General features: G+C 46.2%; 1 protein-coding gene across 20 annotated transcripts in view; it reads left to right on the top strand.

Moving 5' to 3' along the window:
• si:ch211-106h4.4 (MAM and LDL-receptor class A domain-containing protein 1) overlaps positions 1-14,166 on the top strand; it is a 57,294-nt gene that overhangs the window by 5,510 nt on the left and 37,618 nt on the right. For all 20 annotated transcript variants that reach the window (XM_049010554.1, XM_049010552.1, XM_049010551.1 and 17 more), the window contains 22 exons: positions 390-517; positions 1,221-1,455; positions 2,404-2,666; positions 4,907-4,997; positions 5,109-5,252; positions 5,343-5,471; positions 5,865-5,992; positions 6,783-6,951; positions 7,661-7,780; positions 8,470-8,624; positions 8,866-8,961; positions 9,495-9,585; positions 9,811-9,933; positions 10,274-10,376; positions 10,883-11,033; positions 11,889-12,105; positions 12,249-12,375; positions 12,472-12,601; positions 12,927-13,002; positions 13,305-13,466; positions 13,742-13,867; positions 13,947-14,162. In XM_049010554.1, coding sequence (XP_048866511.1) covers positions 390-517; positions 1,221-1,455; positions 2,404-2,666; positions 4,907-4,997; positions 5,109-5,252; positions 5,343-5,471; positions 5,865-5,992; positions 6,783-6,951; positions 7,661-7,780; positions 8,470-8,624; positions 8,866-8,961; positions 9,495-9,585; positions 9,811-9,933; positions 10,274-10,376; positions 10,883-11,033; positions 11,889-12,105; positions 12,249-12,375; positions 12,472-12,601; positions 12,927-13,002; positions 13,305-13,466; positions 13,742-13,867; positions 13,947-14,162 — 3,180 coding nt within the window. The remainder of the gene's footprint in view (positions 1-389; positions 518-1,220; positions 1,456-2,403; positions 2,667-4,906; positions 4,998-5,108; positions 5,253-5,342; positions 5,472-5,864; positions 5,993-6,782; positions 6,952-7,660; positions 7,781-8,469; positions 8,625-8,865; positions 8,962-9,494; positions 9,586-9,810; positions 9,934-10,273; positions 10,377-10,882; positions 11,034-11,888; positions 12,106-12,248; positions 12,376-12,471; positions 12,602-12,926; positions 13,003-13,304; positions 13,467-13,741; positions 13,868-13,946; positions 14,163-14,166) is intronic.

The raw sequence follows: 14,166 nt of genomic DNA, 5'->3' as shown, positions 1-14,166 counted from the left end.
TTATAGATGTTATACAATAATTATAACTGACTTACTACAGCAGTGCGAGTCACAGTCCATTTATAAGGCGCAATGTGATTTTTATGTACTTAAACAATAACAACTGACTCACTGGAGCAGTGAGTCACTGTCGAGTGTTAAGACTCAGTGTGGTTTTACTTTAAACTGTAGCTCATCAGAATGACTTAATGTAATTTTTATTTAATCAAACAGTTAAAACTGACTCGCTGAAGCAGTGTGAGTCACAGTCTATCAATAAGACTCATTGCAATAACTAAATTTATTTATTTTATTTTATTATAGCTCTACATCCATAGCAAAGGCTCAGTGAGCAGCTTAACCTAAGTTTGAGCTAGAGATAATAAATCTGACTTGGACCCCCCTTCCAGGATCCCTGAAGTTCATTTCCAGACACTCCGGAGGGGGTGACAGACTGCAGTGGGTGCGAACCGGGACACAGGGGAACAAGTGGCACTTTGTGGACCTCCAAATCGAAGAGAGTGACACACCAGTACAGGTACAGGGGCACCTCATCCCACCCGCCTTGTCCCCTATATCTCTTCTGTCAAGCTCGGTACAGTATTATTAATGATAATTATTATGATAATTATTATAGGGCCAGAGCCCTGTGTAGCTTAGTTCTTTCCCTGATCCACAATAAATGATTCAGCTCAAGTGCTGTGTGGTAATTAGCACAAGGAGCTGCTGGGAGTTGAATCAGGTGTCTTAAGTGTGGCGAAACCTAAAATGGTGCAGTACTCCGGCCCCCTAAGTGTGGCGAAACCTAAAATGGTGCAGTACTCCGGCCCCCTAAGTGTGGCGAAACCTAAAATGGTGCAGTACTCCGGCCCCCTCAGTGTGGCGAAACCTAAAATGGTGCAGTACTCCGGCCCCCTCAGTGTAGCGAAACCTAAAATGCTGCAGTACTCCGGCCCCCTAAGTGTGGCGAAACCTACAGTAATAGGGTGCAGTACTCCAGCCCCCCAGGACTGGAGTTTGATACTCGGTACTAAGGCTTCTTGGGATAGGCTCATAGTGACCCTGTACTGGTTAAGTGACTTTGCAAAATGGATGGAAGGGTAGGCAATGATGTGCAAGCCGATAAAGTCCAGTTGTTTCACCGCTAAAGGGCAGAGCATCTGAATGAGGTGCATGTAAGACGGTCTGTGCTCAGCTTCTAACGATGCGTGTTAACCTGCTTTATGGTCGCCACGTTCCAGTTTGTGTTCGAGGCCACGGTGGGCGGGGCCTACGGGAGCATCGCCATCGACGACGTGGTTGTTTCCGCCGCCCCGGATGGGTCGTGCCGCGCCGAGAGAGAGTGCACCTTCCAGGGCTCCCTCTGCGGCCTGCTGCAAGACCACACGGGGAACTTTAACTGGAGCAGAACCACAGGGGAGCAGTCTGTAAACACCTCCAGTCCCGGCCACGACCACACCCTGGGGACGGCTCAAGGTGAGAGTGAAAAACATTATGATCTTAATAACTTCTGTTTGTTTGTTTAATTGAATTTGTTTAATATGAGTTATGCACAGTATATAAGAAATATATGCAATAATATTTGAATCTGGACTATACACTGAGTGATTTATATTTATATTGACATTTAAGGGTAAACTGTAACCAAAGATTCAATAAAATCATTACATCTGCACTTTATTAAAATATATATTAAAAATAAATGTTAAAATATATGGATGACTCCATGGCTCAAGTCTCTAGCCCAGGTCCATGTGTGTGGAGTTTACACGTTCTTCCCGTGCCATTGTGGGGTTTCGTCTGGGTACTCCGGTTTCCCCCCACAGTCAAAAAACATGGTTAGGGGGGTGGCATGGTGGTGCAGTGGTTAGCACTGTTGCCTCACACCTCTGGGACCCAGGTTCGAGTCTCCGCCTGGGTTACATGTGTGTGGAGTTTGCATGTTCTCCCCATGTCGTCGTGGGGTTTCCTCCGGGTACTCCGGTTTCCCCCCACAGTCCAAAAACATGCTGAGGCTAATTTGAGTTGCTAAATTGCCCGTAGGTGTGAATGCGTGAGTGACTGGTGTGTGAGTGTGCCCTGCGATGGGCTGGCCCCCCATCCTGGGTTGTTCCCTGCCTCGTGCCCATTGCTTCCGGGATAGGCTCCTGACCCCCCGCGACCCAGTAGGATAAGCGGTTTTGAAAATGGATGGATGGAACTTATGGTTATGGTTAGGGTAGGGCGGGGGTTAAGGCTGTCATAGTTAGTGTTAGCATTTTTCCCATAGAAATGAATGAGCGGACCCCAAAAAGATAGGTTTACCCGACATGTGTGTGTGTGTGTGTGTGTGCCCTGTGATGGGTTGTGGCTTAAAAATGTTGGGCCCTTAAAAAATAAAAAATCACTGCACAGAGGACACAGATGTCATGCTTCTGCCTTCAGGTTACTATCTGAGCGCCCAGATCTGGCGCTGGTCCGTCGGTGACGCGGGCCGAGTGCTGACCCGCCTGCACGACCCAACTCCGAAAAGTGGGGAATGTCTGAAGTTCTGGTACCACATGGACGGCGAGGGTGTCGGGACCCTCAGCATCTACCTGCAGAAGCTGGACCGGTCCAGGGTGCTTCTGTGGAGCGAGCATGGAAAGCAGGGGGACCTCTGGAGGCAGGGCAGAGCTACGGTCCTTAGCCATGATGCCCCGTACCAGGTGAGGCCCACAGTTCACTAGGTGTTCCCATAGCATTTACGTTATTTATTCTTTAGGAGACACCATTATCCACAGTGACATACGTGTTTTAAGAAGACAGGGTCAGCCAATCCCTACAGCAACTGGGGTAGGGTCCTTGCTTAAGCGTTCAACCGTGAGATCGCTCTGCCGATCCTGGGAATTGAACCAGCAACCTTCCGATCCCAGGCACAGTATCCTAACCCAGTAAGCGACACACCAGCCCCAAAAGCTACTCCTCTGTTACTAAAGTGTTTTACCGGGGTTCAGAAAAGGGTGGCCGTCTGCTAATTCAAAGACAATAATAATGTACAGCTAGGACCTGCCAAAAGCCCAGTACCAAGAGTGGGGTTTAAACCTATGCGGCCGACCATCTGTCAGATATGAAATCTAGCATCGTATCCTACTTCGGCATCCTGGTCTATTCAGGCTGTAGGGCTTTACTTAGATGGCTCCCTGTACTTCTCCATGATTGCTGCTGGAATGCAGTTCAGGAAGGTTAATCATGTAAAACGAGAGCCAGCAGTACGTGTGTGTGCTGCACTCATGCACCTCAGTGCATCTGACCCCAGCTGATTATCTCCTTATCGTATACTGTACAGTGTATCGACATCACGCTCAGCACGTTATCTGACATGCAGTGCAAAAGTTACATTTCCATTGTCTTTCATGAAGCAAGCATGTATTCTGGAAGAAAGCACCATATCAGGTCAGTACCCTAGACTTTGTGCAGAACGAGCAGGTACTTTTTGCATAGTTTTCTCAAAATACAACACATAACTCTCAAGCCTGTTTCTGGAAATTTCAGCCTATAGGTATGAGTTTGGAGTTCAATTACAACCAGACTTTGCCTTGTAAAATATACTGCTAATGCTGATCTATTATATGGCGGAATCAATAGGGCACAAACAGCATGAAAATGGGAGAATGGAGAATGTGCTAAATTAAATTATTCGCCCATTTCCATTGGCCCAAATGCATTGAATAACGACATGCTAAGTTAACATGTTAAAAGACAGATATTCTCAAGGCATGAATTGTTTTGACGACACATAGAAACATTACATCTATCTTTATACGACCCATATCCTGTATAATACGTAGTGTCTTTCATTAATCCTCATCAAATACATACTTTTTTTTATCAAAATCATATGAACTACTGTATGAAGACTTCAAATGTTGTTTGGCAGTATAGCCAAAAACTGTTAAATTAAAAAGAAACTGTAAAGTGTAAACTGTACTTTATTGTAAAAGAAACTCTGGGTTCCCCCCCCCAGCCCAAACTACACAAAAAGAGCCACTGTGAATTGGAGTGGTTGAATGATCCGTTGTAGTGAATTTGTGTGAATGTGCCCTATGTTGGGTTGGTGCCCCGTCCTGAGTTATTCCCTGCACTGTATTTGAACACCAGACTAAGAGTTTTATGGCCGATCATAATTTTCTATGCCAGTACTGCACTTAAGCACAGATACGTTTATCTACCTGCTACATCAGGAACAGGAAGGTTATGAGATAACGACAGATAACAGGTCAGCACAAAGGCAGTAACCGAGGAGGAAAACAGAATGATCACCTCCGTCGCACTGGTTTTATGGAATCTGGGAATTTTGACCTGTGTGTAACCAGTTTTCAGCAGTAAATAACAATGACAGAATGTTCCAGATGGACTTCCTGGTGGAGAAAAGGTCTGAAAGTCACGTCGGCCAATTTTTACCTCAGACACTTAGAGACACAATTTTAGCAGTTTTCGTATTAGAATTGGTGATGCTTACAATTCAAGATGAATAGAGGAATAGGATTTAAAAACCATCGGAAATTTATACCTGAATTGAACACACATGACTTACAGATGACATGCTGGTGACATTTGCTGTCCCTCTACTCCACATTTAATGGTTTTAATGTCTGGGGGGGAAGTTCATCTTCAGCTTTTGGCCAGTGAAGGTAATCCCTTTTAAAACCCCTTGAGAAAAAGACACATTTCTTTAAAGATGCCCGACTCTCCTACTAGATAAAAAATGGAGACTGGATTGGTAATATGTGGGAATGAAGACCAGTTTGGCATTTGACTTTTGGATAGATATATAGATTTAACATAGATTGATATGTAGGTGCATTGGAGCACAGGTGTGATGTTTCGTTTAAATTGTGGGGTTGCACATCTGGGTACATTGTGGGGATTGGTGGATTTGTTTCACAGCTGGTTGTCTGGTCATCAGGTTGTGTTTGAGGCTGTTGCTGGAGATGGTGTTGGGATGGACATAGCTATTGATGACCTCCTAATCCTGAATGGACCATGCCCCCCTCTAGGTAAGTGGGCTGTACCTAGCATATGTAATCCTTATTGAACTTGGTACAACAATATAGAAGTGAGCCATAGGTTCTGTCTGGGTGTTGACTTGTGGCCATCCTGGGCCATAGGGTTCTGCGACTTTGAGTCAGATCCTTGCAGTTGGCTGAGTGTCCGTCCATTAGTCAGTGGTATGGACTGGGACTGGACTTCGGCATCTAGCACTGCAGGCGGCCGCGGCCCGCCCGTGGACCACACCACAAATTCAGGTCAAGGTAGGACCACAAGAACCAAGATGGCCGCCTTTGTCGATCACTCTTACCTGTAGGTGTTGCGACACATACACCTGGACCTACTTCCTGCAGGTCACTACATGTACTACAGCAAATCCATGCTGACGTCCTCCACAACGGCTAACCTGCAGAGTGAATACATGGATCCCACAACTATGGGATGCCTTGTCTTCTGGTACCATCTCAGCGTGCTCTATCATGGTAAGCCAGGCAGAAAATTGTGGGATCAGAAAGCAAAAGCTGCACTATATTACTATTGCATCCCTGCCAAATCGCTGTAGACCATAGCATTCTGGACCCAGAAAATGCTCCACATAACTGAATGGATTTTCCATTCATTTCCATTGAAAGGAAAACTGTTTAGAACCCCTTCTGACCCCATGTTTTGTTCAGAAGGCATATGAATGCTTTATAACGTTCTCCATAAGTATGACTTCCGGCCTTTGGGTTGGATAACATAGATGCAGGTTGCTGGGATGCTTATGGTCCCCAAAACGCTGCTCACACCGATTCCTGAAGCTCATCGATGTCCACACGCTATTTGGGCTTTGATCTACTGCAGTGCTCTGCTGACTTTTCGTATCCTTGCTTCAGGTGATGTGAGGTTTACGGTGCACTTGAATGAGTCTGGGAGTCTCCGTTCAATCTGGAACCAGACGGGATACCAAGGGAACGTCTGGCTGAAGTCCATGGTGGATTATTCCACGTCAAGCCGCCACCAGGTAAGGCAATCTTCCACAATCAACAGCTTCACTCAAAATTCCACTCAGAGGCATCACTGACGTTTGTCTCGTGCAGATCCTGTATAATATGTAGTGTCTTTCATTCACGTTATCCTCATCAAATACAGATTTTTTTTATGAAAATCTTATGAACTATGAAGTTTTCAAATGTTGTTTGGCAGTATTGTTTGGCAAAAACTGTTAAATTAAAAAGAAACTGTATCCGATCTGGATACCCCCCACCCCCCGAGAAAAAAAAAGAAAAGAGCCAAGGTGAATTGGAGTTGTTCAATTATCCATTGTAGTGAATTTGTGTGAATGCGCCCTGTGACGGGTTGCTGCCCCGTCCTGAGTTATTCCCTGCCTTGTTCCTGTTGTTTCCAGGGCAGGATCCGGACCCCCACAATCTTGCATAGGACAAGTGATATTGAAGATAAATGAATGAAGGAATGAATGAATGACTGAATGACTGAATGACTGAATGAATGAATGAGACTTACTAACAGCTGCATAAGATTTATAGAACACCAGACTCAGCGTTTTATGGCTGATCATAATTTTCTATGCCAGTACTGCACTTAAGCACAGATACGTTTATCTACCTGCTGCATCAGGAACAGGAAGGTTAAGAGATAATGACAGATAACAGGTCAGCACAAAGGCAGTAACCGAGGAGGAAAAACATAATGATCACCTCCATCGCACTGGTTTAATGGAATTCTTACTTCAGGCACAATTTTAACACTTTTCGCATTGGAATTGGTGAACTTGCTATTATTTTGTGGTGCAGATCCTGTTTGAAGCGAAAGCGCTATCCAGCAGTTCAGTGGATGTCGCCCTGGATGACATCTACGTCGTGAGAGACCAGACCTGCCCAGGTTTCGTGGCCACCACAGTGGCCCCCACCACAATACCAACAGCTGCCCCCACAAGCCCGATGGACTGCAGCTTTGAGGAGGGTGAGTGCTTATGGGAAACAGGAACAGGCTGTGCTTGTGCTACATGATGGACACAGACACTTGTGTATTCAGGCGAGAGCAAGTTTAGGGGTCAGAGCACCGGACCAGCCAGCGTCCAGTGCCCATGGAGCAGTCAGGGTTAGGAGCCTTGATCATTGGCCTTGTCATGCCCGGCTCGTCCGCTCCTCGTGTGTGCCACGCCCCCTAATTACCCACGTGTGATTTCCTGATCCTGCCCAGTCGTGTCTTGTTTCTTGCTGCCTTGTTCTGTGTATTTAAGTCCTGGTCTCCCCAGTTTGCTTTGTCTGTCATTAATGTCAGTTGAAGTCAGTCTGCGTCCAGTGTTCCCGGCTCCCCGAAGCCAGAATAAACCCCCGTTTTCCCGTATACTGTTGCCTGCCTGCTCCTTTCCCGCACGATCGCCGCTCTGCTCGCGATCGCTCACCTCGTCCCGTGACAGGCCTACAGTGATTTAATTACTCTGTCAACCACAGCATTCAAACTCAAGATATTCCAGATTCAGGCATAGATCCCTTCCCCCATAAAGCTACACACCAGAACTTCATTGATTATGGCAGACAATTCCTGCATCCATTTCAATTTGGTATCATGATAAGCTGGCTTATAGACTATATATCTGTACTGTGACATTTTTGAATGGCTTTGCTCAGGGGTTAAGACCCATTTCGGTCTTGTTGTTGGTTCTTAGGATTATGCCGCTGGTCCCAGGAGACTGGCGATTCCTTCAACTGGAGCAGGCAAGCAGGACGGGAGGTGGAGGCTCCTGAGGATGGGCCTCGCTATGATCACAGTGTCGGCAATGAAGAAGGTGTGCCCCCTAGCTGCTGTTAACTTTATGGGTCTTAAGTACAAACAAAGGCAGACTTCTGCATGTCTTCATACTTGCATTCAATGGACTCAACAAGGCTTCTTTACAATAATTATTCCTAATAAGCTTCCACAGAGACGTTATAAGGGTGCTCAGTAAGTTCAAAGCAGTGTTATCTTCAGTAAAATTTACATATATCATTAAGCTTGTGCACTGCTGTCCAAAGGGTACAGTTTCCTGGATTATACAGTGACATTTTGTACAGAATCCCTTGAATGTTAAGTATCATGCTCAAGATTCCACTTATCCAGTGCAGAATCTCTCAAAACCTGGAGCCTAACCTAGAAACACTGGAAACCAGGCCAAGGACACCTTGGACGGGAAGCCAGTCCATTGCATGGAACACGACACATACGCTCACGCACTGTAGAGAGTCTAGAGACACCACTTCACCTAACTTTGCACTGCAGGAAGAAACAGAGGACGTCCACACATTACAGGGAGAGCATCAAACTCCACCCTCAACCCTGGATGCGTGAGGGAACAGTGTTACCCAATGAGGCATAGTCTCTATGGCATATGGACAATATGCCTGAATGTAGAGTGTACAGAAAATGCATTATTCCTATTCTAGAATTTAAGCTGAATGTTGCTGCCGTTTCTGACATGTGTTTGGCTTGAACTGATAGGGTTCTACCTCATCATCCCTGCATTGGGCTCCAAGGAAGGAGAGACAGCAGTGATATCAATACCCATGATGCTCCAGTCCACAGATGTGTGCATCAGCTTCTGGTACCACATGCTGGGGTCGTCTGTCTCCAGCCTGGAGCTCTTGGTGCAGACCGTAAGTGGGCGCAGAGCAGTGTCCAGTCTGGGTGTCATCATTTGCATAAAACATCAGCTGTTCTACACTGGTGATGGAATTTCATAAACGTCATTATTCATATGCTTAATATTTGATTATGTTTTCATATATTTTGTCCAATACTTTCTTATCAGGCAAGTAAAAGTAACCACAGATGTATCAAACATTTCAAAATTTAGAGTATAATTCTTTTGTTTTGTTTTGTTTTTTTCCCTCATAGAGTGAATCTGAAAAGGCGATGTGGAGAAGGCACGGTACGCAGGATGCCGAGTGGCTGAATTCGCAGGTCACCCTAAGCATGGCCGACGTGCAGAAAGTAAGATGGCTGCCGTCGCTCTTCCTTCCTGTTCTTTTGCTACTTGAAGATGTATGGAAAGATTCAATTTAAACCCAGACCACACCTCACAACATCGAGCATTCAATACTTAAAGTGTACTACCTAATCCCAGCAACCAGCCGCAATACCTGATACCCAACAGCTAATATCTGGACCAATGACGTAACAGCCATCCACAAAACCTTCAATATTCAACATTCATCCATTTTTCTGTAGCCACTTATCCTATTGAGGGTCACAGGGGTCCGGAGCTTAAGGCGTAAGGCAGAGAACAACTCAGACAGGGCGCCAACCCATCGCAGGGCACACTCACACACCAATCACACACACATGCACATCTACGAGGAAGTTGATAACTCCAATTAACCTCAGCATATTTTTGGACTGTGTGGGGGGGGGGGAACCAGAGTACCCAGAGGAAACCCCATGACAACTTGGGGACAACATGCAAACCCCAAACACTTCAGTATTTGAAATCGTATGACATCACTTTGAGTGATTACTCTTTACAGATAAAGTTGTCTGGTAGACGGAACTCCTTGGGTATCGGATACATCGCCATTGACGACATTACTGTCAGAGAGGGGCACTGCGTGGATCAAGGTGAGGATCAACAGCCATAGCGATGAGATGAGATGACCCAAGAGCCACAATTGCACATTAGTTCTTGAAATAATTCCCCATTTTCCCAAAACCACAAGCTGTATACCAATGAGTTAGGTCACTAAGCTAACTCAACCACAAACTAACTAGTAGGTGTCAATGATCACCCAGCATGGTGTGTTCAGCCTTGACTTGTCTCTGAATTCCTGTGTCCCCCCCTACCAGACCCGTGTGGGTTTGAGAGCGCCTTTATGTGTGAATATGAACAGGACGTGACAGATGGCGCTGACTGGGTCCACACCACTGGCCCAGATGGCCGAGTTGATCGTACTTACAGGACGCAACAAGGTAAGAGCATGCAGTGTTACTCAGGCAGGGCCAATGTTACTGCCAGATATACATTATCCCTGTTTCCATTTCTGCTGTAGCAGTATGTGGTTGAGAGATGGTTTCCAGAATTGGGAGCATCCCGGAACGCATTCATCAATTCCAATCCGAATCAGGAAATGGAACTGGAGTTGGAATTTAAATCCCCCTAACAGTCAAATTCAATTCCAATTCTTGTTCCCCATAATTTTTTTTCCAATCCCAACTTCAGTTCTATTTCCTGATCTGGATTGGAATTGATGAATGCGTTCCGGAATGAGCCCAACCCTGATGGTTTCACGCTGTTTGTTCTCTCTGAAAGGTCATTCCATGGCAGTGTTTGGAAAGGACTTACATCAGCGAGAGGTCATCATGCTAAGGACCCCAGAGTTCCCGGCCACAACAGAGTCCTGTCTACAGTTCTGGTGAGTGTCTGTTACATAGGCAGTGTTGGTGTAGAACCTGCTTTAAGGGAACCATGAATCTACTGCGAGGGCAATGACTCAATGACTGTGATTGTACTGTAGCTGACTGTAACAGGACCCTAAATATCTAACAGACTACATGATTGTGGTAATGACTCCCCTATCTGTATATATAATCAGGAGTCAGCAAGGTGTAATGACTCATATCAGGTGGAAATGACTCAAATTCTTGGTGTATCTAACTGACTGTCATGGAAAGTGCCGGGGAAGTTACTCACAAAAGTAACCCATTACAGACAGAGGTGGAAAGTTCAGGTCCAGAAAGTACAAATCCAGATAAAGGTTTGGTTTCAGTCAACCAGCTGAGTATCAGGAGTCACTGTCGCAGAGTACTCACCTGGTTGGTTGAAACAAAACCTTGGTCTGGATTTGTACTTGGATTACTTTTGTGAGTAACTTCCCCAGCACTGATCATGGATTGGTTAAATTTTGTCTTTTCTTTGTAGGTATTGGCTGTCGGCGCGTGGTAATGACACACTCTCAGTGCATGTCACGCAGGGTGAGGAGCTGGGCCCTGCACTGTGGGTACTCTCTGGCGCCCCCTGTCACAACTGGGAGGTGGCACAGATTACAGTCTCTGCTGCTTCCAAATTCAGGGTAAATTTCCCACTCCACAAATCTCAAAGCCTCCGTGCTGAATCTTCACAATTAATGCTGAACTCTTCCATTTCTCCCTTTCTGAATTTCATGGTTGACTCTAAAATCACAAATTCAGGAAAATTCCCTCCAGTCACCTCCTTCATGAAACTTTAGAGTGAGTAAGTTGGTTGTAAGGCCGGAGAAATAAGAACCAGTGCCCACACACCGCTTCATACCCTATAAGCACATATAAACTTCAAAGATTTCAATTTCAAATTGAAAAAATGTAAATGAACACATAAAACTACAATACGGGATTCTGTCTACCTGTTAGCTCGCCAGTGAAAGCCAGTAGGAAACTGAGGTGAATTTGTTTGGATTCTAGAGGGAGGACAGACTGAACTACCTGTTCTCAGTCACGGGAGGGGGGGGGATCATGCTGCTGGTGTATGTCATGTTCAGAGTTGTTGTCTTGCTGTCCGCTGTGAAAGAGACCTCTGGGAGCTTTTGTAAATAAGAACCGATAGCAGATGCAGAGGGATATAATCTCCGCTGGACTTATTTTTTGACTGCTGAGGGCAGACTCCTGCTGTTTGAGAAGGAGGTCTTCATTTTATGTATGTATCTACAGTACATATATGTATTTGTGTGTGTGGGGGGGTGTATATAATCCTCTTTTTATTTTCTTCGTCCATTTTGTTGTTTGGCACGTTTTTGTCAGATTTACAGAGACCCTGATAAAATCAGGGTTATTTTCGCACTCTCACTCTTGGCCTGGAGCCTCATGTCTCATAGACATTTCCTTTCACAGTATTGCATTGAAGTCCAATTCATTGGGTTTCCATGCCTTAACTTGAGCCCATTCTGACCCAGGTGGTGTTTAGAGCAGAGATGGACGCGGCCCCTGGCTCCTCAGTGCAGCTGGATGAGGTGTCACTGAGGGGCGGAGCCTGTGTCCCCACAGGAAGCTGCGACTTCGAGGAGGGTCAGTGCACCTGGAGGAACTTAGAAGGCGATGGCCATGACTGGATCCAGGCAGATGGGCATTTTCACGGGCCAAGTGTCGACCATACCACCCAGACCCCTGAGGGTAAGCCTCCCCTAGTATAGTCACTCTGATTGGCTGCTCTCACCCAGTGACTTAACCTTTTATGGACTTTATGCAAAGCACATGATTTGCCTAAATGCACTGTTATCTGTAAAAAGATACTTCTGCATTATCTGACTTTCTAGGGAGGTACCTATTGAGCTCAGTTCGGAGCCAGGTCCAGAACCAAAGCAGCAAGGCGATCCTGGTCTCTGAGCGCTTCCAGAACAGTGGAACCACTTGCTTCTCTTTCTGGTACCAAATGAATGTCAGGTACACCTGAAAGTCCCTTGTATTTAGTTGAAGGACCAGTGAGAAAGACCTCCTGAGAGGTCTTTGCTGGAGTTGATGGATCATCTATGCCTGCAGTGAGCCTGGGGTCCTGAGGCTCCATCTGCAGTCTGGGGCCACCAAGAAGGACCAGTTTTACGAGACCACAGAAGGCTGGAGCAATTGGACCCAGGTTTCCCACACAGTGCTCGGGCCCAAAGGATTCCAGGTATTGGTGTTGAAAGTTGAGTTATTGTTTTACTATAGCCTGTAAATCCTATTAAAAATACACTTTCCATGTCTGATCATTCCCAGCTATCAAACTTCACATTATGGGCTTTGGACCCACTTGAAAAAAACAACATAGCCAACTGCAACTGAGGCAAACAACGCAGAACAGGGTCTGGTTATTAAGTTAGTTGGTCATTTATTAGCAATGGTGTGTAAAACCAGCTGACTAGCTCATGCTAGAAGCACAAACCGGGGTTGTATGATCTGTCAGGATCTGCCTATGCGAGTGGGCGTGGCTCTGCCTCACAGCTCTGACCTCACAGGTGCTGATCGAGGCTGAGACCACCACGGGGTTCCTTGCCATCGATGACCTCCTAGTGACTCCAGGACCCTGTCACGGTACCCAGCTGTCCATTTGGCATTCCTAAGATTCAGGTTTAGGATTTCAAGCACTGTCAGCAAATAATACATGAAGGCAAGATCTTGGGAAATATTAGCGAGGCTAGTCCTGTAATTGTTTCTGTGATCAACGGTGGTTAATAGGGAGTCTAGAATGGCCTAGAATTGAGCCTTTGTTGGAGTGGGATTACTGCCATTCTACTGTTACATTTTGCCGTTAATAAATGTTTGAATCCCTCAGTGATCTTCTCTTATTGTACCTTTCTTCCCTTGCAAGCTGATTTTGCTCTTTATATTCACAGACAATGAAACTTCAGCAAATTTTACGGGTTGTGATTTTGAGACCGACATCTGTGGCTGGGAAGACGTGAGTTCGGGTCAGTTTGTGTGGCAAAGGGGACGTAATGGCTCAGTCACAGACAACACGGGTCCGTCCACGGACCATACCACGGGCACTGAGCTGGGTGAGACTGCCCCCTACAGTAAACACTACACACACTGAGCTGGGTGAGACTGCCCCATACAGTAAGCACTACACACACTGATCTGGGTGAGACTGCCCCCTACAGTAAGCACTACAGATTCAACTATATGAGGCTATTTGAGTACATTTACATTTATGTTTATTTATTTAGCCAATGCTTTTGTACAAGTGAATGTATACAGTATACACTGTACATTGATTCTGGTTAGACTGCCCCCTACAGTACATTTATGTAAACACCTGTGACCATGTCAGGCTGGTACATGGAGGTGGATGCGGACCAGGGGGACGTTAACAGCTTTGCGGCACTGTGGAGCCCGGCGATGAAAGAGGCGAGCTCACAGTGCGAACTGGAGTTCTACTATCACATGTACGGGAAAGGTAGGTGTGCTTTTGCTTCTGTCTGTGAGCGTTTGCTTCTGTCTGCGTGGGAATCATTCAGTCCAGTGTGGGTGTCCAGGCATCGGCCAGCTGGGAGTGCGGCTTCATGAGATCTCCGGGTTCACGTGGCTGTGGAGCCTCTCGGGGGACCAGGACCAGGAGTGGAGGCGAGCCTCCGTACAAGTGGGTCGCATCCCAGGGATGTTCCGGCTGGTCTTTGAGGCGACTCGCACCTACAGCACGCTGGGAGACATCGCCATAGATGATATTTCCCTTCTGCATTGCTCACTGCCAGGTAT

Source organism: Brienomyrus brachyistius, chromosome 4 (genome assembly GCF_023856365.1).
Source record: "Brienomyrus brachyistius isolate T26 chromosome 4, BBRACH_0.4, whole genome shotgun sequence".
Lineage (NCBI taxonomy): Eukaryota > Metazoa > Chordata > Actinopteri > Osteoglossiformes > Mormyridae > Brienomyrus > Brienomyrus brachyistius.
The sequence above is the reverse complement of the archived record's forward strand: the minus strand, read 5'-3'. Positions and strand labels throughout refer to the sequence as shown.